The 14,834-nt window shown below is 42.1% G+C and overlaps 2 protein-coding genes across 5 annotated transcripts in view; one reads left to right on the top strand and one right to left on the bottom strand.

Moving 5' to 3' along the window:
- Window positions 1–4,961, bottom strand: part of DPP8 (dipeptidyl peptidase 8) — a 63,053-nt gene extending 58,092 nt beyond the window's left edge. Inside the window, exons 1-3 of one of the 4 annotated variants that reach the window (XR_005033963.2) lie at window positions 4,801–4,961; window positions 3,011–3,148; window positions 515–784 (exon numbers count right to left, since the gene is read on the bottom strand). Coding sequence is in view for 3 of the 4 variants with exons in the window: in XM_036932291.2 (XP_036788186.2) it covers window positions 515–784; window positions 3,011–3,047 (307 nt within the window). In the remaining variant the exon portion in view is untranslated. The remainder of the gene's footprint in view (window positions 1–514; window positions 785–3,010; window positions 3,149–4,800) is intronic. The other 3 variants (XM_036932291.2, XM_036932293.2, XM_036932292.2) reach the window with 3 other exon arrangements.
- A 6,443-nt stretch (window positions 4,962–11,404) lies between these two features.
- The window catches only part of HACD3 (3-hydroxyacyl-CoA dehydratase 3), a 30,681-nt gene continuing 27,251 nt past the window's right edge, over window positions 11,405–14,834 (top strand). Inside the window, exon 1 of the mRNA XM_036932300.2 lies at window positions 11,405–11,843. Within this exon, the coding sequence (XP_036788195.1) occupies window positions 11,757–11,843 (87 nt within the window). The 5' untranslated portion in view covers window positions 11,405–11,756. The remainder of the gene's footprint in view (window positions 11,844–14,834) is intronic.

Raw genomic sequence — 14,834 nt, forward strand, 5'->3', positions numbered from 1 at the left:
ATATGTATATGTGTGTGCGTGTGTATGAAATAGCTTTGGAGAAGGGGAGAAAAATCTAATAAACAAAGAAGTAAATCTGTGCTGCAATATATTTTAGACAGAGTGAATGGGCTTGAGAAGAAGAGACCAGGCTTGGTTTAAAAAAATGAAAGCAGCAACTGTTGAGCATGGGAACAAAGTAATGGTTTTATTGTTTGTGTTCCTAATCTGACCATTCCTAAGGAAAGGCATTTTCAACTAGCATTAGGAAGAAGTAATTTCTGGCATCTTCAGCTTTGACTTTGAAAGTAAGACCATGGTCAAGTCATGATTTGTTATCTGCAAGTAATAAACTTACTATGATGAACCAAAACTAACACGACCCAAACTGATTTTCTTCAAATCAGTTTCTTTTTCCTTTAATAAAACCATCATTGATTCACTTATTTATTCACCAAAACTTGCCAATTATATGTAGCCTCTAACTTTGAATTAAGAAAGCATTTCCTCTCAGAAACTATGACTTCATACTCACCAAGGTAATAGATCCTGTGTGAATGAGGCCCATCTGGATCATTCCTCTTCACAAACATAAAGTCATGTGGTGCCTTAGCCATCATGTAGCCATGATATTTTCTGGTATCAGCAAGCAGCTTTTTAAGCTGACTCCAGGAATATCGCTCAACATAAAATGGCTCCAATTTAGGGTGATCCTGTGATTCAATATTCTCCTCACACTCTGCAGTTTCAAAGATCTCAACACCCAGCTGTTCTGTTTCCATTGCTGCTGCCATGTTGCATTTTCCTAGAAAAACAAGGCACATAATGTTCACAGGCCTGCCTTCTCTTAATCAAAATGACAGTCTGATATGCAACCCTCAAGAAAAATATGCTTTTCAGCACAGTTGCAATAACACCTAGTAAGAAAAGCAATAGTTCCCCTTTTCTGTGTTCAGTTTAAAAATGAGATTTAAAAAAAAATTGAGGTCATGTCTATATTTCACAGTGACTATAAATCCCTTTGGGAACATTTGTAAAAGTCTCTCCTTAGGTGTCTCTTGCCAAAATTCCTTTTTCTTTCCCACGCTGGAAGCAAACAGGCCATATGCCAGTTGGCTGTTATGCTCCATCCAAGACCATGTCAACAGTGAAGCTAAATGTGCCAAGGGAGTTAGTGTTTTTGCATTTTAAAAAGTAATACATTTGATAAATGTGGACTTCTTCAGCTAACAAATAGTCACCACCAATTAAAACAGTAACAAAATTGTCACAATGTACTTGTAATAACCTTCCTAAGACACTTACCCAAGGTAATATAATGTTTCCTTTTAAATGTAACTCCAAACAATAAAGACTTAACTGCTGGTACATTTTTCTTTTTTTCTGCTCTTGCTTAGACATCACTATTTTATGATCATTTGTGGTGACTCTATTACAGATTACACAACTTTTACTCTCATGATTAAATGAGAGGAAAAAAAAATCAAGTGGCTTTAATTAGTTGAAGACATTGATGCAGAAAACTAACATTTTACTGTATTTTGATAACCGTAAGTCTGAACCCAATTTACCAGATTGACCCCAAAACAATGTTATTTCATATACTAATGTTTTTTCATTTTAGTAATCCAGAAGAGGATGTATTTCCCTTTATCTATTTCAATATTTAAATGGAACAGGACAAAGTATCAGAGAAAATAACAAGAAATGTTACTGTAAGCCATTGTGTGATACTGACATGTATTATTCATGACACTACCAAAAAGCAACATAAACAAAAGTTCTGGGATAATTTGCTTTTTTTTCTTTTAAGGCTGTAAGACGGTTTTACTGAGCAAGGAGAAAGTATACTCTCAAAGGGAGTGGGCGGCGTGAGAGGTCAGGACCAGCCTTTACAACCTGCTTTTTGGTCTAACAAATGTCAAAAAGGTGTACTTGAGAGAAACTAGATTACATTTATGTAACCAATTTCACATAATTATTAAGTTCTTCCAGAACAACAATCAACTTAATACAATGTTACTTTTAAAGTTCAATTTTGCAGGTTAACAGGAGTTCATGGCAAGAGCTACCAACTACAGATAAAAAGTAATTAGCAGGTGTGGGCTGTGAATTAGTTCATCAGACATGCATTATGGCATGCAAAATCAATTGAACTATGTGGCCAGGATATTGAATTTTTTTCATGCTACAGTGAACTATGCTACCATTTTCAATGTAACAGTATCAAAATGGCCAGAAAACCCGTTCAAGAGTTATATCAGATATACAACTTGTAATATTATTGCCTCAATGACTAAAATCCAAATAGCTCAGCAGAGAAAAAGTGATTTGGCTCAACTGGTATTCAGCACAGATATCGATAGTCCACGATAGAGGTGCTGCTTGCCCATCTAAGCCAGTGGAGGCCTACTTTCTATCAAGTAAGCCAAGGGTTTGATTTCTAATGGAGTGAGGGACTCATGAGAGAAGTTATACAAGATGCGTTCACTTTTCTCAACCTCCCTTGTGTTAAATTTGGAACTTAATCTCCAAACCATTGCTTGTGAAGAATAGGGCTAGGAAATAGAACAGGGAAGCTCAGCAGACAGAATTCCCAAGCCTTACTGCCCAACTTCTTGAGTCATTAACTTGGCATCTTTCCTATGTAAAAGTTATGTCAGCTTGCACTTATCTGGTATGGTATTCCTAAATTGTACTGGGTCTCTGGACTATTTCTGTCTCTCTACACACACACACACACACACACACACATTTTACAGTTCAAATGATGCTCTAGTACTCTGTATGTTTATGTATATCCTGCATTTCATAGCATAGACCTGATATTATATAATTTTAGTAATGACACAAATGTTACTAAATCATTTAATTTCCAGATTTCCATAACTTGTATACATTCTCAAAATATGTGATCAGAGTTTTCTAATTTCAAAAACTAGAAAATAGGTTCAGTATATATTCTCAGCACAGTGCATGTATTTCACTGCCCCACCTACCTCCTCACTTAAGGCCCTTCCTTGGTGCCTACCTGATTGTATTTTCATCTGCTCAGATCTCTTCCACATTCAAAGAGATCTTTTTTCAAGTGACTCAACTTCAAGCATAGCTCCCTTTGCTCATCCTGGTCTCTTCTCATAGGAGTCTTTCCTTTTCTCACCATCCAATCCTGCTCACCAGGATAATGAAATAAGATATAATGCTGTCGATTATTTAAATAGATCATGTGGCCAAAAATATTAAATCCAAAACGTCTCAAATAGTACTTAAAACTGATACAGCAATTCTTTTTTGCATAATATATAATGCCTGATTTACCTTATCTGCATTTTAGATTATTAAAATTATGAACTTATCTCAGAACTGTATAGCCCTATTTACTTAAAAGAATACCCTAATAATCATATAAATCCTGATGTCCAGACAAACATTAAAAGGAAAATTATGGAAGAACTTCAAGAAGTATAAATGGCATACAGATGTGAGGTTCCTCAGTGGCTATTGCAACTTCTCAAAAATGACAGATGATTAATAAATTCTATTTCTATGTGCCTGGCCCTGTTCCTTTGACCTAACACATTTGTATTATTTTATGTAAAACATACCGGGCTGGTTGGAGACAAGAACAGATTCAGTAGAATAATCAGTACTAATTATAGAACAGGCCACTTTTGTGGAAAGGGAACAAACTTTCATTTAATAATTTAAAATATTCACAAGATAAAGAATGTATCGTCCATTTTAAGTACACTCCACTTTTGCTTCTTTCCTGTCCACATACACTCTGAAAATAATTGAATTAGGCAAGTTTTCTGGGAAAGGAAGCGTTACGTTTGTTGAAATTATGGTTTTAAAAAAGGAAAAATAAGAGGAGGATCCGTGACTACACATGTAGTTTGTTATCAGTTTTAATTCTGGGCTCTCATAGCCCAAGCAGGTGATAGAAAAAGATGTGATGAGTGAAGCTCAGTGGCAGATGGGGACAAACAGTGAAGCTCGGCTAGCACAGCAACAATGGACTAAGATGTCAGGACACGTTTCCACGCACTAAGCCCCTCACTCAAAACGTCTTTCCTTAATTTTTAATCCAAGGGTCAGTCGTCCGCTTAAACACCCCAAGCCTCACGGAAGCCTAGTCATTTCACTCTCAGGGTCCACAGCTAGTTGAGAGATTCGTTACCACAGACGAGGCAAAGATCTTGAAAGCTATGAATTGAGAAAGAGGAGAGGTGTAGCAGAGAATGCTGAGGAGGAGACTTGGGGGGATGATATATCTCATAAATCTTATCATAAAAATGTATAAAGGAGAGGTTTGGAAAAGGAATTTATCCTACCCGGTGGGTGAAATAGAATGAGAGGGGGACCAGTGAGAAGGGAGGGAATCTTCCTAGTGAGGTAGTAGAAAGAACCAGCTGGGAAACCAGAAAAATCTCGGTCCTAATCCGATCTGCCACAATCGGACTTCAGGCAAATCCCTTCGCCTCTGTGGGTTCCCGTTTCCTCATCTGTAAGCCCGGACAATACCCGGTTCCCAACCCCAGCAAGGCTCAATTAAGATAACGGACGTGTCAGCCCGGAGGCCAGCGCTCAGGGGGCGCCCAGTGAACGTTGCTTGACTCGGAATCTCAAGAGCCTCAGCTTCCTCTTCCGGCAGTGGGGCCCCGCCGCCGGCTCAGGCCCGCGCGGGGCAGCTCGCCGGGTAAACCGCAGACGCTCTAACCGGAGAACGCGCCGTGCGGTTCCTCCGTGAGGCTGAGGCCCCGGTGGGCTGGGGCCCAGGCCTCGCGGGCGAAGGTGAACAAGAGGGAGCGGATACTGCACCTTCCCCCCCGGCCCCGCCCGGACCGTCCCGACGGTGCTACGGAGCGGGCCTGCGCCGCTTCATGCCGCGCCGCCTCCACTCCGACCCGGCTGCAGCAGGTCCCTCGGCGACAGAGCGGGTAGTAACCGAGACGGCGAACGCGGTACTTAAAGGCGGCGGCAACAGCAGCGGCAGCGGTAGCTCGGTACTTCCCGTTCCTCGCGACCCGCCCTCGGACTAGCGAAGGTGCAGCGGGGCCAAGAAGGGCGCCGCTCCCTGCTGCGCAGGGTCCATTACGACAGTGCCGTCTAGCGGTCGGAGGAGCGAACGAGGCGCGGGAAGGTCCCTGAACGGGGTTGTGGGACAAAGATGAAATCCAGGGGCAGCGGCTTGCTCAAAGTCACAGGACAAATTGTGGTGCGTCTCTACTCATCCAGTTCTCTCATTTCGCAAATGTATACTGAGTGCCCGCAATGTTCCAGGCCGACTTGTAGACGCTGAGATTAGAGCAGGGAGCACGCCAGGCAAAAATCCCTTCCCCCTCCCGGAGATGCCCTAGGGAAGGGACCAGGGCCTTGGGATCTTCTGAGAGGCTCGTTGTTACTGCCAGAAACCTGAACTTGGAGTCAGAAAGCTCGGTTCTAGTATGAGTGATCTTAAGCAGGTCACTCAATCTTTTTGAGGCATGATTTCTTTATCTGTAAAAGAGGTATAGTAACACGTCACTTAGTTGAATTAAAGAAAATCATGTGTGTCACGGTAACGCATAATGAAGGAACTGGGGGCCCAGGGCAGGGAAGTGACTCAGAATAATCAGAAACTAGAGGCAAGTCTCTCGATCCGCTATTTCTTTCCTATTCTACACTACTCTTTCTCTTGGCTGAGGGAGAGAAAAGGGGAGCCTGAGGCGATGACTAGGAAAGTGGTAGGCGTAGAACAAAAACAGTGGAAAAAGCTGGGGCTCCCCTATATTCTTTATTACAAGGAACTATGTGTCAGAAGTGTGTGTCATTAAGATGTATTATAAGAGCACTAAAAAAAGATCCATTTGGGTGCCATGTTCCACTCAGTAGGTAATTATTCACTGAGTTTAAATGAGTCTTCCTTCAGGCTTTTTTTAGTCATGCTCCCCTAAAAGAAAGGTACATTTTCACTGGGACTCCTCTGTGGATTTTCTGCAAATTACCTGAAAGAAGGTTTTAAGGCTCTGAGTGCATATGCACACACTAACAAAACACACTTAAATATCTTTTTTTCATTTAATTGCACTTCATTTCACTCATCCAGCAAGTGTTACATTATTTGAATATTTGCCATGTGCCTGTCACTGTTCTGAGCACCGGGGCTACAATAGTGAACAAAATAGACAAAAATCTCTTTGTGGAGTTTACATTTTAATAAGAGGAAAAAGACCTTCCAAAAGCAAACCAGCAAAAAATGCATAATTTTATGGATTAAAAAAAATGAGCCCTAGACAGGTAAAGGACTTGCTTAAGTCACATGGCTAATTATGGATTGAAGTAGATTTGAATTCAGATTTCTTGATTTTCAGTCTAATTTTCTCTATGGCAGGCTTAAAAAGCCTTAAACCCTGAGAAAGCTAGCTGTAGGGTAATATCTCCACCAAACACCCTGGAAACCTCACATGTATCCTATAGGTCTCACAGGCAAGGGTTGAACTGCATCTTGTCTGAGTCTTAGCAGAATGCTTTGTGATCGCAGAAGAGGAAAGAATGGGAGGCTTATGGGGACCTAGAGAGAATACATTTCTGTTGTTTTAAGCCACCCACTTTGTGGTACTGTTATGGCAGCCCTAGGAAACAAATATACCAGCTAATCCTCAGGTGTGACCTCCAACCACCCAATGACGATGTACCCAATGAGATATTTGTTACCTGTCAGTCTCTAGTTGTCAGTCTATTCCTCTTTGCCCTAGGATTGCTGGCCCTTCTCAGATAATCTCCTGTACCTACACCAACACCCAGGAAGCCTCAGGCCCTCTCTTGCCAACCTCCAACCTCCATCTCTACTCACTCTCATTAAACTAGGGGACTGCTTCTTTAGGGCCTCGCACTAATGCCTGGACATGAACACAGGCCTTTTTCCCTAGATCCCTAAACTTGGCGTGGGGGTGGAGGAGATCTACCATCCCCCTCAGCTTTGGAGAAGCCCTTTAGAAGAGGTGAGGGCAAAACTCAGGCTCCCTCTCGGGGACACTCCCTCACTTCCTTTAAAAAAAATCCTGGGGTTTACTGAACTCCAAAGTCAGGTTGTATCATTTATGTAAGTTTCATTGAGGAGAGTCCCTTACTTCCCTTTTGACTTTCTTCTCTCTACTGACTGGAAAAATTTTATTTAGTCTGCATATTATTCCAAATATTTTCTGTTTCAGAGATGCAGCTGGGCTTAAAAGAGAAGATTGTGATGCCTCTGTTCTCTAGTCCCACATTACAACTCCCAGAAAGCAATGGTTGCCTCATGCTAGCTCCCTAAATTGGGAGAGATCAAGGGTTATAAAGGAGGAAAACAAAAACACAAGTTACTTCTCAGTATCTTATCAACATATAAAGTTGTGATTGGAACTTTTGGATTTTTTATCATAAACGTTTTCAGTATTGCTGGTTTCTGATTCACCATTTGCATAGCTGTGTAGTTATACAATTCACTTAGTCATTTTCCTTGTGTAATTTCCAATGTTACATCGTGAACATTTTCATATATACACCTTCCTTCCTTGAAATTATTATTTTTTGTTGTTGTATAAAGATAATCTTATTATGCTTCTTTTTTTTGGCAGTAAAGTCATACTCTTTATTTTGGTATCATTAATATACAATTACATGAGCAACACTGTGGTTACTAGATTCCTCCCATTATCAAGTTGAAATTATTTTTTAGAATAAAATCTCCAAAGGGGAACTATTAGGCCAATCAGCATAAACATCTCCATTTTTCTTGTTATGTGTTATAAAATTGCTTTCCAAAATGATTCCATGAATTCGTATTGCACTCAGCTACATTCAGCATGAGTGTGCCACTTTCACTAAAACTTTTCCAGCACTATTATCATCAACATATGAAACATGTTGCACTAGATGCAAAGGATACCCAAAGTAGGCAAAGTAGAGATTTATCATCTAGCTGAGGAAACACCATATGGGGGCCTAGAGTTTCTTTTTCCACTTCCCCCATATTTAGAATCTTTTTGCGGCAGAGTATAAACAAAGCTGCAATAATAAAAAAGGGCCTTCTCTGGTGATTTTCTTTTTCATGTCTCAGTTTTTGAGAAGATAATACTGTCCATGATACAAAGGTTTTGAAGTATAAAAGGGCTTATAGTAAAAAATATCCTCCTATCCTGATCCTCCAGTCACTCAATTTCCTTCCCCACAAAAACTGATGTTACTGATTTATTGCATATACTTCCCAGTGATATTTTGATATATAAATGAATATATATAGGTATGTTGTTCCTCCCATTAGTCCACTACTTTTACACAAATGTAGCATACCAGCTGTCTGCACCTGACAACCACATAAGCAGCCCAGAGAGCCAGGAATTATGAGGTACGTCAAACTGAAGAGGGTGGAAAGGCCACTGCCCATACCCAAGGAAGGTTGAGTCTGAGGTGGGGGGCATTCTGCGCATTCTTCTGAACTGTAAATTGACAGGCAGAAGGGAGGGGTTTTTCAGCAATGCTTTGGCTGCAACACCCACCCTCCTGGCACAGGAGATTGGTGCAGGCATAATGCACATGCGTCCCCAGTAGATGCTGGGCTGATCCACTCAGTCCCCCTCCCTATTCTTAGCTTTGTGCTGTCTAGATAGAGAAACCTTATTTTGGTTAAGGTTAATTGGCTAGGTGATCCTGGGTAAGGCACACACAAAACAGCCAAATTCTACAGCTCATTTTTACAAACTGCTTCCAGGAATCCTGAAAAAGGTGAACAAGTAGAACGTGTATTATCACTTGCCAAAGGCAGGAAAACAGTTTTAAGCACTGAGCATGTGTTTCATCCACAGCAAACACTCAGCAAATAAATGCTTCCTATGGCCTTAGAAGGGAGAGATGACCCAGGGCCAAGCAGAGCTGAGAAGGCTGCATCTAGAAGGTCAGACAGGCAGGGCTCAATCTGCATTTTCATTTGACCAATTATCATAAAACCTTCAGCCCCACCTACTTAACTTGGCAGTGCTACTTGGCTCTGTCATCCATCATAAAAGATGGCAGAGACGATCACCTCTGCCATCTTTTAGTTCTATAGTTTACCTGGATGCCACTCATTCCTCCTTCCACTTAATTTTTTAATTAGATTTCCCTTGGAGAGAGGGGTCCACAATAGCTAGCATCTTCACAGGATTATTTAGAAATGGCTAATAAGCACATTGAAGGGGCAGAGTCCAACTCTCTCATTTGATGGATCTAGAAACTCAAGCCCAGAGAAGTCAACCAGTAGGTTAGGGTGGTTGAACCATGCTGGATAGACCTCCTTCCTCCGGACCTTTCTTATGGAGCAGCTAAGGCGAAATGTCAAGATTCAATCTTCTTGCTTATCAATAGCATACACCTTGGAAAGAAGTCAGTTTATTGGGTTTCAAGTATGCTGGATAAAATTGTTTTATTTCTGTGTCATACATCCACCAAAATGGCTAACATTAAGAAGACTGAAAATAACAAGGATATAGAGTAACTAGGACTTTCAAACATTGCTTGTGGGGATGTAACTTGATCAAAACACTTTGTAAAGCTGCTTAGCAGTATCTAAAAAGCTCAGCATACACCTACACTATGATCTAACAATTTTACTCCTAGGTATTTACCCAAGAGAATTAAATACACATATCCACCAAAAGACTGGTGCACAGATGTTCATTGCAGCTTTACTTATAATAGCTAAAAACTGGTAACAGTGCAATGTCCATCATTGGGAGACTGTATAATAATTTGTGGTATTTTCATTCAGTGAAATACTGTGCTGCAAAAAGAAACAGAAACTATTCCGTTTATATGAAATTTAAGAACAGACAAAACTATAGTAATAGAAGTCAAGATAGTAATAATTGGGGGGAAGGATGGGTATACTGACATGGGAGAACCTCTGGGATGCTGGAAGTGTTCCAGACCTTAATCGAGGTGGCAATTAATTGCACAATGTAAATGTAAGTAAAAATTCAGCCAAAGGTGGATGTTTAAAATTTGTCCATTTTCTGTCTACCTCAATTTTTCAAAAGTGCTGTATATTGCATCTGCATTGAAATAAAAGCAATGCAGTAAAAATACTTTCATCATTTCAAAAAGTATTTTCTTTTCAAAATTCAAGGCTATCAAGTTTAGTGCTTTCAGTATTCCATTCCTGGCAGATTGCATCACTTCCAAATGGTTTGCCTACTACCAGTTCCTCCTCACAGACAGGTCATTCTGCAGAGCACATGATTTTCCTAATCTTCAGTTAAACAAATGTCCTTGGCTCCCAGGTGTCTGTGGGATAGCATACAAACACCTCCATGGAAGCAAACAAAGATTTTCCTAATCCATTCCCTATCAGTCTTTCCAGATCCAGGGTGACCTTTCCTCTCCAAGCCTTTAATCCCCAGCACCCAGAACTTCCCCCATCTCTTCACCTTTGGACTTGGGTGCTATGCTTCCACTGCCCTACCTCTGCTTCTTCACCTCTATCAAATTCCTCCTCATATTTCACTGCCTGGCGCTCAAGGATTTGCTCTCAAATGTCCACCCATACCTCCTACAACCTTTAGTTTCTACTTTCCTGCCTTTTTGTGAGCTTAGCACATTCATATCAAAAACACTCCATATTTTATACAATCCATCTTCTGAGTTAAATGCTTCCTGAGAGCTGGCATCATTTCTTTTCATCTCTCAATGCCTGTGCTCAGTACTTCGCTAAATAAATGGGTGCTAACAACTGATTTATAAGTTTCATTTTTGTCCTAGACTAATGGTTTTCATAGCAATGTTGCTTCCTATTAAATTCTTCACTGTAGCAGATTTGTAGAGATGAAAGTTGATACAGATGAGACAGTTTAAATTAGATATAAATTAGGGTTGTCTCTAATTTGGGTTTCCTATTTTAAGAGAGAGAACTCTCCTGCTCTGCCCATGAGTATAGCTGCTAATATGTGGCTATTTAAATTGATTTTAAGTAAATAAAATTAAAAATTCACTTTCTCAGTCTAGCCACATTTCAAGTACTAAAAAGCCTCAAGTGGCTAGCGGCTACTGTTAGCGAAGAATGGACTATTTCTATCACCTCATAAGGTTCTATGGGACTGCGCTGTAAACCTAGGGTTTTGCACTTACTCTCCTCTCTCAAAACACCCTTCCACCCTCTTCCCATACTTCCCCTATAACCATCATCACCCTTAATGTGCCTGTAATTACAGGGTTCCAGGACGGCGGGAACTGTGTCTTAACTGCTGTTGCTCCATAGTTTACTTTTGAAACCCAGGCGCAATTAGCAGGCGCTCAGTAAATGTTGAATTAATGAGTGATAGAATGGGAGGGATCTTCCAGATACACCAGTCCCAAGCCCTTTTCTCATACTGACAGGTCCTTTAATCACTCTCCAGCATTTCTAATTTTAAACCTATTTTAAAGCACGACCCTGGAGAACGGGGGAAAGCGCGGTGCACCTGCCAACTACAACTCCCGAGGCAGCCGCAGCAGCACTGGCGTCACACACCCCTCGGCCCGCCCCTTCCCTCCCGGGCCCCGCTCGCCTGCGCACGGCTAGCGGCTGGCCCTGAGCGCGCGCCGCCGGCTCCCCCGCCACCCGGCACCCCCACCGCTCGTCACTGCGCAGGCGCGGCCCGTGAGCGTGGGGCGGCTCGAGCCTGCCGGCTGCTGGCTCTGGGAAGCGCGGGGGTTTGCGGCCTGCGTTCCGCACCCGCTGGCCGCGCACTACCTGAGACAGCGAGGCGCAGGCCGAGTGTCTCCGCGCTCTGAGCAGTGTGGCCATGGAGAACCAGGTGCTGACGCCCCACGTCTATTGGGCTCAGCGACACCGCGAGCTGTATCTGCGCGTGGAGCTGAGTGATGTGCAGGTAAAGGCCGGGTCCGGGCGGCGGGACGAGCCGGGGCATCGCAGCTCCGGGGACCATCCGGGACCGCCGTCTTCTTTGTCCGGGTGCGCGCGGGAGAGCCTGCAGTGCGCCGACTGGATCCGCGACGCTGTGCGCTCTCGGCGTCCAGGTCCAGGCCCGGGCCGGGGCTGGCCCTCGTCGGGGAGCAGCCGCAGACCTCGGGTCCAGGGCGCCATACTGAGGGCTGCAGGTACCTGTCTGCGTGAGTCCTGCGCGGGCCTCGGAGGCCGCCCCGGTCCTCCTCTTTGTTCGCAGTCTGCGGCTTGATGGAGCTCGAACCGGCCCGGGAGTTTCGGCCGTCGGGGTTCAGGTTTGCTGAGGCCCTTCGAGGCGCTGCGTCAGGGGTGCACTGCACAGAGGCTTGCTAGGCCGTGGCTAGACGTCTAGCGCTGGCCTAAGAGGTCCAGCCAGGGGACATTCACAGGCCCGCCGCTGCCTCAGGGGCCACACCCACCTCTCAACTGTTAAATGTTAAATCTTTTTAAATCCAGAAGACCTCGAGGAAGTGATTTTTCCTCTTGTTCTGAAAGCTGTGAGTCCAGGTTTGCGTTGCATAGAGAGCTTAAAAATAAAGTTACGCTGAGCATTTATGTTTGATGTCATCGGCCCCTTATGTGAACACACGGAAGCCTCCTAAATGGTGGAGATTCCAGGACCTGTGTACCCCCATGTCCCTGTCCAAACATCCAGAAGTACAGTCTGAGGGACTGGAAGGTTCAGTCTGGAATGTTCTTTCTACAGTCATCCTTAACTCCCAACTTCTTGACATCTGTGGCACTTTGTAACCTCCTTCACTTCACTTAACTCTTTCAGAGTCAAGCGTTTATGTATGTTTTGATCTCTCTGTCTGTCTGGCATATTGTTTTGCAAAGCTCCTTAAGTGTGGACTTGAATTTGTTGAATTTAATTTTTGCTTCTGTAATTTACACCTGTTTTCCTGTTGAAAGATAAAGATAATACTGGCCAAATGCCTTTAAGTAGGATGTGACTTTGCATGGTGTGTCATTTAATGTTTAAACCAGTCTGAAGTATATATCCTTTTGCGTCAGAGGATGAATAAATGTTCTGTGCTGTTTCCCTCTATTCTGCTCCAAGGTGTTTTAATAAAAAAGGAAAAAACAAAATTTTTGTAGTTGGGGATCAAAGTCTCCATGTTAAGAGGGTTCTTAAGCGATCTAGAGAAGCATGGAACATGTTATGACAATCTCTGTATTTACTTAAGCATTATGTAAAGCACTTAAATAAATTCAGGCCCTGGACTCTCTAGGTGTCTGTCCTGTAATAAGGATGCAATATTCTGGGATACTTTTGAAGCTACAGATAAGGAGTTTTTAGGGGGAATAGGACATTGGTGGTGGAAAGAAATGGAAATTAGTTGGACTATTGAAAGAATGCGTCATAATTATATTTTTCTTGAAAGAGCTAAACCTCTTTGTGAAGAAACATGAACACATGTTAATTGTATTAGATATACTTAAAAATAAAAAGATATATGTTTGAAATATAGTTAAAGAAATGTAAAGGAGAAAAAAAATGGGAGTTTCTTTTGGAGGGAGAAATCTTTTAAAATTTTTTGGTAAAAAATAGATCTTTTTTCCCCATTTGAGTTTTTGGGTTTTCTGGAATTTCCCATCTGTAATTCTAAGGAATCCATTTCAACTACCACTAGTTTAAGAGCAACACGTTAATACCATTCATAAAAGAAATCCTCTTCCATGAATGAGATACTACAGATTTATGAAGATGAGTCAGACAGACTCAGCTTTCCAAGGGCATACTATCTAGAAGGAAACAAGTTTTGTGGATATTTATTGGCGAAGTTGGACTTAAATATTGAACCAGGTCCTTGGTGTTAAAGGAATTTGTTACCTCTCTTTTGTTCAGTTTAAGATGACTTCCAGAAATGAAATGAGTGTTCTTGTCAAACTGAGATTGGGAGAACTTTCCAGAAAGAGAAAGGCATAGACTTTTAGATTGTCTGACTTGGACTGTGTCAGTGCCCTTTAGCCAAAGACTGCCGGGGACACACCTCTAGTTAAAAGAGTTGGGTTTATTATTCATTTCAGCAAGGGAGAGCATAGCTCATAGGGAACAATAGGGTGTTTGTCTCATTAAGTGGGAGTTAGAATTGATTATAGGGTTTGGACTTTGGTGATTGGGGGAGGGTTTAAGGAATCTGGGATAGATTTAGATAAGATGCTCTCATAAAATGGGGCAGTTGTATGGTTGGGTATCTGAATAAGTTATATCTATAGGGAGGAGAAACTGGCACATAGATAAAACCTGTAATTGGTAGAGAAGTAGCAGTCACTTATTTTTGCCAAAAAAGCAAGTGTGGCTAGTATTTTGTGGATGGTAAAGTAGCCATGTTTTTGTCTGTGTTTACACAAAATTATGAGATGGCCTTTGTCTCAATTTATCAAGGCTTCAGATTAACTTTGTTTGATGTTGGTATTCTATGAGATTGTTTATATCCTATGGGAGAATAACATGGCCTGTTTGTCAGTGTCAAGCCAGCTTCTACATGTCAGGGACTGCTCCTTTTAAACATTTCTCAGTTGCTTTATGCAGGACCTGTGAAACCAGTTATTCTTGCACAGGATGAAAATTCATTTATTTGCTTTATAAAAATCATTTGAGGAGTACCTACTAGTGTCTCATTAAACTAGGTGCTGGGTTGTTAGACAGCTCTCTGTCGTCCCCTGCTTTCTATGGTGTGTCCCACAGCTTATGTGTATGTGAGTTTTAGTGTTGAATTCCAGTTTGGGTGCATTAGCTCTGCTCCCCTCCCCTTCCTGAAACACAGAGAGCTGTCCGATTTTCATATCTGTCCTCCTGTCTTCGGATGTGCAGTGCTAGTGGCTGATAAGAAACCACTACTTGAAGCAAAATGATGCCCAATAAAGACTTCTGCAGCGTTGTCTGTGTTTGGAGTTTGAAGTAGCAAAGGCC

This window comes from Manis pentadactyla, chromosome 11 (genome assembly GCF_030020395.1).
Source record: "Manis pentadactyla isolate mManPen7 chromosome 11, mManPen7.hap1, whole genome shotgun sequence".
NCBI classification, from domain to species: domain Eukaryota; kingdom Metazoa; phylum Chordata; class Mammalia; order Pholidota; family Manidae; genus Manis; species Manis pentadactyla.